Source organism: Numida meleagris, chromosome 4 (genome assembly GCF_002078875.1).
Source record: "Numida meleagris isolate 19003 breed g44 Domestic line chromosome 4, NumMel1.0, whole genome shotgun sequence".
NCBI lineage: Eukaryota > Metazoa > Chordata > Aves > Galliformes > Numididae > Numida > Numida meleagris.
The window spans coordinates 19,932,847-19,942,170 of NC_034412.1; the positions used below are offsets into that span (position 1 = coordinate 19,932,847).

General features: G+C 51.2%; 1 protein-coding gene across 14 annotated transcripts in view; it reads left to right on the forward strand.

Moving 5' to 3' along the window:
* DZIP1L (DAZ interacting zinc finger protein 1 like) overlaps positions 1 to 8,845 on the forward strand; it is a 9,519-nt gene extending 674 nt beyond the window's left edge. For 2 of the 14 annotated variants that reach the window (XM_021396027.1, XM_021396026.1), the window contains exons 2-11: positions 2,459 to 3,280; positions 3,579 to 3,896; positions 4,109 to 4,270; positions 4,484 to 4,576; positions 5,003 to 5,033; positions 5,791 to 5,841; positions 6,280 to 6,416; positions 7,065 to 7,257; positions 7,438 to 7,573; positions 7,949 to 8,845. In XM_021396027.1, coding sequence (XP_021251702.1) covers positions 2,471 to 3,280; positions 3,579 to 3,896; positions 4,109 to 4,270; positions 4,484 to 4,576; positions 5,003 to 5,033; positions 5,791 to 5,841; positions 6,280 to 6,416; positions 7,065 to 7,257; positions 7,438 to 7,529 — 1,887 coding nt within the window. In that variant the 5' untranslated portion in view covers positions 2,459 to 2,470 and the 3' untranslated portion in view covers positions 7,530 to 7,573; positions 7,949 to 8,845. Of the gene's footprint in view, positions 1 to 190; positions 1,604 to 2,431; positions 3,281 to 3,578; positions 3,897 to 4,108; positions 4,271 to 4,483; positions 4,577 to 4,750; positions 5,842 to 6,279; positions 6,417 to 7,064; positions 7,258 to 7,437; positions 7,574 to 7,948 lie in introns of those variants that run through there. The other 12 variants (XR_002438368.1, XM_021396033.1, XM_021396034.1 and 9 more) reach the window with 12 other exon arrangements.

A 9,324-nucleotide genomic window follows, 5' to 3' on the forward strand; every position in this document is an offset into this window, starting at 1 on the left:
CATTTTTGCATTTTTCTGCCCTTACTCTTCAAACTCCTACTTATGGGAAGGGAGGGACGGCACTGGGGGACGTGCTTGGACTTGAGCTGCTCCAGCTCTCAGCACATCAGCTCACACAAAAAAACATCTCCGAGGCTCTGCTCAGCTGCTTTTCTGCGGGAGGAAAGGCTGAGGAAGGGAGGGAAGTGAATGCTGCCTGTGGGCAAGGTCTGGAGGAGGGGGGAGTTCAGGAAGGGTGGAGGAGGAAAGGGGAAAGAATTCCTTGCCAAAGGCTGAGGATTGCAGGGAAGTGGACCAAGCAATAGCCTGGTGCAGCAGCCATGAGCTGAGACAGCGAGCTCTCTGAGAGCTGTCTCCATCAGCACTTTGGTGGAGTTGGGTTTTGCACAATGGAGTGGAAATGGTGCATGTGGATGCACTACTGTGTAAGCTTGGCTGTGTGGTCCTATTTGCTACCTCGGGGATGGACTTGTATCTCTGAAGGCTAGTGTCTTCTTCACTTAGCATGCAGAATTTGAGTCCTAGTGGATGAACATCAATACAGTTCTTCCACTGGGGGTGATGAAGGCAGCACTTGCCAGGTCCATCACATCAGAGGGTGCTATGTTGCACTGCAGCATGAAAGTCAGTGTACTTCTACACCAGCTAGGGACCCATCGCAGGCACATTCAAGAAAGAACTGAAGGAAAACAGATCTTCAGAGCTGGGCTCCTGGGTTGCCTGCTGCAGTGGTTTTGCTGCACCAATGTCCCAGCAAAGCTGTGGTTGTACCATCGGAGACCTCATATCTGGCATTTTTTATGAGGAGGAGGGAAAATCCATCAGGCATGCCTGAAACAGGTGGTGGGGCAATCCCAGGCATGCTGCTAAGCAGCAGGTCCGGGTTAAACACTGCTCCTTTGGTGCGTGAAACCCTTGTTAATATTAACGAGATTGTGTAACACAGCCTGCGGTTAGGGGATCGTTAGGGGATCGTTGGAGGATTGTAAAGCGTTCCAGGAACAGGGAAACACTTGGGGTGGGGGCATTGTGGTCACTGCTGTTGCCTGGTCCCTTTTCTGCGTTTCCAGTGGTGCAGAAACTTGGTCTGGTTTAGCTGAGGTTACTTCATGCAACAGAGCCTCACCTGCAAGAGATGTGTGCTGCTCCCCTGCAGATCTACGCAATTTGCAGCTATGAGTCAGGGCTATATTTAGACCTATATATACATGTATACGTACCTACCTACTCAGGTATATACACCTTGTCTGATGCAAGGAATTGGGTTGACACTGCAGTGCTGCTAATGGTATAGATATCACAGCACTGTTAGTGCTCTCCACTGGCTGCACAAGCACGGAAAGGAAGGGGCTTTGCTCACCCAGTGTTTGTAGGTGCATGTCAAAGAAGGTGATAAATGAGCAGAGCCTGTGTTTAGCTTCATGTCAGGCATTGGAAGGCTTTCGAACTGGGAGGCAGTGGCGTGAAAGGACTTGGTGTCAGCAGGGCAGGAGGAGACCCCTCCTCAGGGAACAGGAGGGGACTTTTCAAGCCCATTGATGGCCCTGCATATGCTGAGCAGAATGGAGAGCAGATGGCATTGTGAGGATGCGGGAAGCAGAAGGTAGGGAAAGGGCTGGAGGCTCTGGGGGAGGGGTGGATATAGCCCCATGGGATGGAAGATGCTCGTGGGACATTGCATCAGCATCCAGTGCAAGCGGCTCAGCCATGTGCAACAGCCAGGAGACCCCGTGATTGGAAAACTCAGGGACTTCCAGTGGAGAATGGTTTACAGAGGAGAAGGTCCTCGAGGCAGCTGTCATGTGTAGATCAGAGCAGGTAACACAGAGGGCAGGGGGCGTGACATGCTAAGTGTGACCAGCGTTTCTCATGTGCTGTTCAAAAACATGGAGCTACCCTAAAACACGTGAATTCAAGAGTTTGGGTAAAGAGACTTACAAGTTCATTCACAACACTTTATTTTAAAGAGTGGCAGTTTTCTGAAAAGCAAACTTTCCCGTACAAAAAGCAGATGGCAAATAAACTGGAATCTCTCTTTTTCTCTTTTTTCTTTTTCTCTTTTTTTTCTTCTCTTCCTCTCTTCCTTTCCTTTCCTTTCCTTTCCTTTCCTTTCCTTTCCTTTCCTTTCCTTTCCTTTCCTTTCCTTTCCTTTCCTTTCCTTTCCTTTCCTTTCCTTTCCTTTCCTTTCCTTTCCTTTCCTTTCCTTTCCTTTCCTTTCCTTTCCTTTCCTTTCCTTTCCTTTCCTTTCCTTTCCTTTCCTTTCCTTTCCTTTCCTTTCCTTTCCTTTCCTTTCCTTTCCTTTCCTTTCCTTTCCTTTCCTTTCCTTTCCTTTCCTTTCCTTTCCTTTCCTTTCCTTTCCTTTCCTTTCCTTTCCTTTCCTTTCCTTTCCTTTCCTTTCCTTTCTTTTTTCCTTCCCTTCCCTTCCCCTCAGTCTTAATGCATCCCTTCCTCCTTCCAGCCCTTTTCAGCCATGGCAATGCTGGCAGCACTCCCAGCACTCACCATTCCGCCTGACACCTTCCGCTTCCAGCCACGGCATGTCAGCGTGGATTGGCATCGCCTCGGTGCCGTGGATGTGGAGCAAGTAGCACAGGAGGGGGACGTGGCTGCGCTGCAGGAACACATCACCGACATCACCTTCTGTAACCTGGCTGGGGAGAAATGTCCTCACTGCAGGCAGCCGGCTGACCCCATGCTGCTGAAGGTGCTGAGGCTGGCCCAGCTGAGCATCGAGTACCTGCTGCACTGCCAGCAGCGCCTGGCTGACAGCCTGACTGTACATGCCCAGCAGCTGCAGGACGCCCATGCCCAGCTGGCCCGTGCCCAGGGCCTGGCATCAGAACAGACAGTGAGGCTCCGGGGTGAGAAGGAGGAGAGCAGGAGGTGGAAGAAGCTGGTGGCCACCCAGCTCCTCCTGCAAGCCAGCCCCAGTGACTACTGCAAGGTGTGTGGAGGAAGGGTTGAGAGGGCTGGCTTGGGAGATCCCAGAGATTCATGTGTCCTGAGAGATGCCTGTGCCAGGGCAACTTGGGACATCCTGTGGCCAAGTGACAGACTTCTGGTGGCTATTGGTTTTGGTGCCCATTTGGGTTTTTATCCTCCCACTGAAGTTTTCACACCTTTTCAGCAGAAACCTGCTGGTCGTGCCTCCTTATCCACTTCTTCTCCATTGCCAAATGAACCTGCTCATTTGCTCCCAGAGAGTAAATCCCACCCAAACTTGGTGGCCCAGGTTCACACAACCTGCAAGAACCTGAGGCTGGAACAGAGCCTGCTACAGGTAGCATTGCACTGCTGCTTTGTTTCTGGGGTCTCTGGGGAAAACCGTAGCTTGTGCCTCTTCCCACACTCTAACCCTAACCCTGACCCTAACCCTAACCCTCATCCTGAGCCCTAACATCTTCCCTTTGGCTTCTGCCAGAAGACACTCCTGACACCTGTGTACCTCTGGTACAACAGCTGCCTCTCTTGAGGTCTCCCCTTCTTCTTCTATAGTAGCAAAGCTTTTCCATGCCAGGAGTGTGGGGAAGACCCTTTCTGTGACCCCAGTGCTTTTTTTGACCCTTCTGTCCTTCCAGTGCCACCTCTGTGACAAAGCCTTCATGAGCAATGCCCTCCTGCAAGCCCACATGCAGCGCTGGCACCCAGAGGAGGGTGAGCACTGGAGAGGTTCCCAACAACTTAGTATTTCTAAGTGGATGCTCGGTGCTTTTCAGGGTGCTGCTGGAGCAGGCAGATCACACCCTCGCTCACGGTGTCTCTGCTCCCCAAGCTTTGCAGAGACCAAGAAGGTGGAGCAGATGGAGGAGGAGGTTGAGGAGTTGAAGGCAAAACTGCGCAAGATGCAGCAGCAGCTGTCAGCAGGGAGGGAGGCAGAGAAGCTGCACAGGGAGCAGGTGAGGCAGGAAGAAGGGAAGAGACGTGATGAGACACAACACAGGTGAAATAAGGCACTGAAGAATATTTTATAGTGGGATCTGTACTTATTTCTTCGGAAAATTTGCCCCCCAAATTACCCATCACTGCCTATGGTCTGTGTCCTAACCCTCACCCAACCTGGGAGCTGCCGCTCCATGCATCTCCTGCTCCCATTGTCCACTCCCTTTAGGAGGAGGAGAGAGCTCTTCAGCGGGAAGTGGAGGGCAGAAGAGATTTTGAAAGGTGGAAGGAGGAGGAGAGGATGAAGCTGCACGTGGAGATGGATGGCCTGAAGCAGCGCTTCCTCACCGAACTGCAAGATGCTGCCAGAAGGAGCAGTGCTATGGAAGGGGTGAGCCAGGCCTGGGACAGCGAGGGGACATGGCTTGCTGCCCCACCAGGTCCAAGTGGCCCTGCAGGTTCACAGCCTACAGGGTCCCCTGTTGTCCTGGGGCACACATGCATTTTGTAGTCAGAGGCAGCAACTGGCCAAGGTGGGCCTGGGAGGAATGCAGAGCTTCCTGAGACCCACTGGGACAAACAATTCCTTCCCCCCTTGCTGCAGAAGCTGCAGGAGCTGCAGGCCAAAGCAGCAATGATGTCTTGCCTGGGGAACCTGCAGGATGATGACTCTGAGCTGAAAAGGACAGCAGTGCGGGTGAGCCCATGTCCTTACCCATCCCATGCATCTCAGGAGGTGTGCTGGGATGGACGCACATCCGTCACCTCTATGTGCACCTCCTCTGGGCATGTCTGGTGTCACCTTGGTTTTGGGTAGCAGTAAGTCCAGAAATGGGACCAGGAAGGTGCCAAGGGCATGCCATGGTCCCAGGTCATGCATCCTAACTGGAGCACTGGACCAAGGGAAAGCTGGATTTCTGCAAGCGCAAGTGCAGTCAGGTGACAGTGCCTGTAAGAACTGCCCACTGCCCATGTCCCTCAGTGCCACATCTCCATGGTTCTGGAACACCTCCAGGGACGGTGACTCCATCACCTCCTCCCTGGGCAGCCTGTGCCAGTACCTTGGCATCTCACTCAGAAAAGGCCTGGGCATTTCCCTTGTGATCTCTCTTCTTCTTTACAGACCAAGCTGCTGTCTGCAAATAAGCCTGAAGGTAATGATTGCTTTTTAAAAGTGAATCAATCTGAATCTGAATGATTTTTTTATCGCTAGCAGTCCTTCAGAGCATGCCTACTTCTCAGTCTCCCGTTACAAAACTGTGCTGTGGGGACGTCCTCAGGGAGCTGGCTGCGTGTCCTCTCACATGAAGCCATGGGTGGGCACCTCGCAGCCCCCTGACTGCCTGCTGCAGCAGCACCAGGCACAGCTCCAGCTGCCAGCAGAATACCACCTGCTTCTTGAGCTCATTTTGCATTGTAGCCATGCCCCGAAGGAATGAGATTTCAATCAGGAGCACACAGCAATGACCTTGCCTCCTCAGAAATGATACCAGTGGTTATTTGCATAAAAATAAGGAGTGGAGACATGCTGTGGTTTCTTCTTTGCAGCCTGGGTTTTCTATAATCAGGTTCAAGGGAGGAAGACTAGGGACTTCTCAGCTCCCAGTGCTCCTCAGAAAACAAAAAGAAAGGCCTTTAAACAAGGATGACTGTTAGCAGATACCCAGGGAGTACATCATCCACTCTCCCAGGGGATGGCACTGACATGCTCCAGCTGGTGGCTTCAGAGGGTGATAGTGCTGCTTCTGAGCACCACGGGGTTTACCTCAAGGATGCTTTCCAAGGCACTGGACTTGGGCCATCCCTGGATCCCTACAGGGACAGATGTTTCTGTGCTTTCCATTTAGCAAAACAAGGTGGTGGTGGAGCTTCATTTCCCCTGGTCCTCACAGTTTGTTTCCATTCCTGCAGTGACGCAGCATGTGACCAAAGTGGTGGTTTCTGAAGAGTCCTCAGAAGGAGGTGCGTACTGGAGTGGAACCACTTTTATCCAGGGAACACTGGGATGAAGCTGGGATCTGGCTTGGTGTGTTGTGCAGTGAGGGGCGCTGGGCAAAGTGGTGGGGATGGGGTGGTGGGATGGGGTGAAGGGGATGATGTTGCTGGTCACCTCCATGCCAAGTATGAGAGCACTGAGGCTAGCCCTGAATTGGAATGCTTCTCTGCAGAAAGACGACTCAGGCAGCTACTGTGCTGTGGGTGGGATTTTGGAAAAGTTGCGTCTGGGAATGGAAGTTAGAGGAGGAAGGTGTCTTTGATAGAGGGATGTGGTCTGCTGAGAGCACCCAGAAGCCTATTCTTTGGAGGCTTGGGCTATGGGACTGGTGGGACCCATGTCCTCAGAGGAGACAAGGGCTCAGCAACCTCCCTGGGGTACAACCCATACTCTGCTACACACAGACACAATGGATGATGCCCAGGGTGGGAAGAGGCAGCTGCTGGAAGCCCTGTGGAGAAAACCAAACCTCCTGAAGAAGTTTCGGCGCATCCTGGAAGAAGCAATGGAGGAAAAGCTGGAGAGCATGGGGGTCAGCAGGGTAAGTCTGTGCTTTCACTACCAGCATTTGTAGTGCCAGCCCTGGGGGATACAAAGGCTGCTCTGAACAGATTTAATTTTTTGGAGCAAACAAAACTAGCAGTGAAGTAACCCCTGCCTGGAGTACTGACACCCTGAGAGGCAAATGGGAAGGGGGAGGCAGAACCAGATGGTCGCACGGGGAATAAACTGCTGTGCTCACACCTCTGAGGTTGGTCATTAATAAATATCCAGCAAGTCTTTATCACAAGGAGCCTTTCATATGCTAAATCAGCCAGGGCTCCCTCTATTCAGGGAAGAAGGGTGTGTTAGGGCATGGCAGCCTCCGTCACAGGGATTTCAAGAGGACTTTCACTGGCCAAGTCCTTTTCATGCTGAGCGTATTAAACAGTACCTCCTGCACCTTGCTGAGCTGCCAGCAATGCAATACCACCACCTAGCACCTAGCAGAGCTGCTGCAAGGGCAAACGCTAGCTAAAGCCTCATGGCTGGATTGTGAGTGGAATAAGAGTGTTACACTGTGGAAACAGTGAGCACCAGGGTTGGGGTGAGAGTAGGCCTTGGGTGGGGTTCACAGGTTGCTTGTGAGATGCAGACAGTGCTGGTGAAGACTCACAGTGTTGGGCCTGTCGACCACCCACTGCTTTAGGTTGCAAAGGGGATCTCCAACCAGACCTACCAACACCTCTGGGCTGTGCTCAGGCTTCAGCAGCACCAGAAGGCTAAGAACACTCCTGGTCTGTTCCACATAAGGGATGAGCTGATCCAAGTGATGATGAGGAGAGTCAGGCAATGCAAGAAGCCCAGCATTCCTTTGCCTCGACAGATTTCCATAATCCCAGGTGAGATGACCTGTCCTCTCTCGATGCCAGCTGTGGGGACCCTTGTCTACCCACTGATGGCCATGGGATGCTGTTCCCTTATCCAGTGGGGCCACCCCTGGGCAGCTGGCCATTGCATCCCTGGTCCCATTGAGCTGTGCCATCACCAAGTCCTCATTTAACCTACCATGCTCTTTGCAGGGACAGCTGTGTCCATGAAAGGGAAGCCCTTGGAGAGACATCTGGATGTGACCACACGGAGACCAGCTGGTGGGATGAAGTCCCAGCCCTGAGCTCAATGTCCCCCAAAGCCAGACAGCCTACCAATAAGCTCCAGGTATCTCATGTGAATGGCCACAGGGTTGTTCTTGGTCATAATTTCCAGGACAGTAAGGCATACACCTTCTTCATACCCATTAGCAGTACCACAAGGTAGTCCATGTGCAAGGAGTTCAGAATTACAGCAATGGAAACTTGGCCATTGGCCCCTCTCCTGGTTGTTTTTATTGCAATGAGGATGAAATTATGGGCCTTCGCTGAACAAAGTGAAAAAAAAAAGCATGAAATTTAAGTGACAATTTGCAAGCCATTGAATTAGAGAAAGATCTTTTGTGGGGCATCCTGATGCTGCTCCGTTTTGCCCTCTTTGCAAACATGAGTTGAGCGTCCTGCCCCACCGCTCCCCTTCACCTTTCCTGTGCTCGGTGTGCAGGTGCCAGCAGTGACCCAGAGACCTGCCTGGGGGACCTGGCCACCAGTCCCAGTGGCTGGTGACAACAAGGGACCAACCACCTTGGTTCACCATTCAGCCAGGCGCTGTGCAAAGGGACACTCGGTGCTAATGAGGAAATGGGAGTCCTCTGCCAGCAGCCACTGGATGGTGCCACAAGACCAGGAACGAGCTGCAACAGCATTCTACAGCTCCAGGCGCCTCCAGAACCTCAGCTGCAATTCCTCTTCTTGAAACAGTGGGAACCCCAACCCAGTGGATGACAATTTGCGCATACGCAACACCGAGCAAGGCTGGTTCTGCTAGTAATGCCCATCAGGAGAAATGAAGTGAGTTTTCCAAATTTTGTACCTTTCTAGCAGTGTGTGAGATGACTGACTTTCACTTTTTTGAAAAATACACCTTCTCAGCTGCTTCTCTGCTTTCCAGCTCAAACATATATAATTTCCGATTGCTAGCTGCAAACATTTGCAGGTTCATTTAAATGCCAGGGATAAGGAAGCCCAGCAAGGCTGAGCAGAAGAGAGTGAATTCCTTTAAGTTCCATCAAATGGCAGAAGTGCCTTCCAGATAACAGTCTGCACCAACATGTGAAAACACTGCACACATTTTGTAAGTTCACATGTCCCCAGGGATGTATGCACTCAGCTGCATGCCCTATCCATTCCGATACAGAGTTGGTCTGTAGCTGCATACCTTTAGAAGGAAATGTTTCCATTTTAATCTTTCAAGTTGAAATAAAAGCTGTACCTGGTCTGTATTATTTGTTACAATGCTATTTCTGGACGTGTTATTTCATGGGTCATTTAACAAATGGTATTCTTTTCAGTGAGCATTGATTGTAGTGAACACTGCTTTTAATAAATTAAATCAAGATGGGATGTTTTCACCTCATTCAGAGAAATGGAACTGTTGTCTCAGAGGAAGAATTGAGCCTTTTACCTGTGAAATAGGTGCAGGTCGGAGCGAACCTTTGCTCCTGTATAAGGGATGGCAAGAAAACTGGCCCATGTACCTATGGGATGTGCTGACGTCATTCAAAACTGATGGAAAATACATTTTCTGCCCCAAAGAGCAAGCAGCAGGAAGAGGTCTGCAAGCCAAGGTCCTGCCCAGCACCTCCCTCTCCCAGAAAAAAAAAAGAAATAATAAAAAGAAATGAAAAAATATCTTTGCAGCCCTTTTAGAGCACTGTCCTTCCCTACCTTTTCTTACTGGTGCCAAACTGAGCTGCGTTAGTGGGGACCTGATGCACGCCCTATGCCCATTGGTACTGCCATGCACTCACACTGTACTGCGTGCTGCCGAACCCATGGAGCAGCGGCGACACTTCCATGCAGGCGGATGTAAAAGAAAAC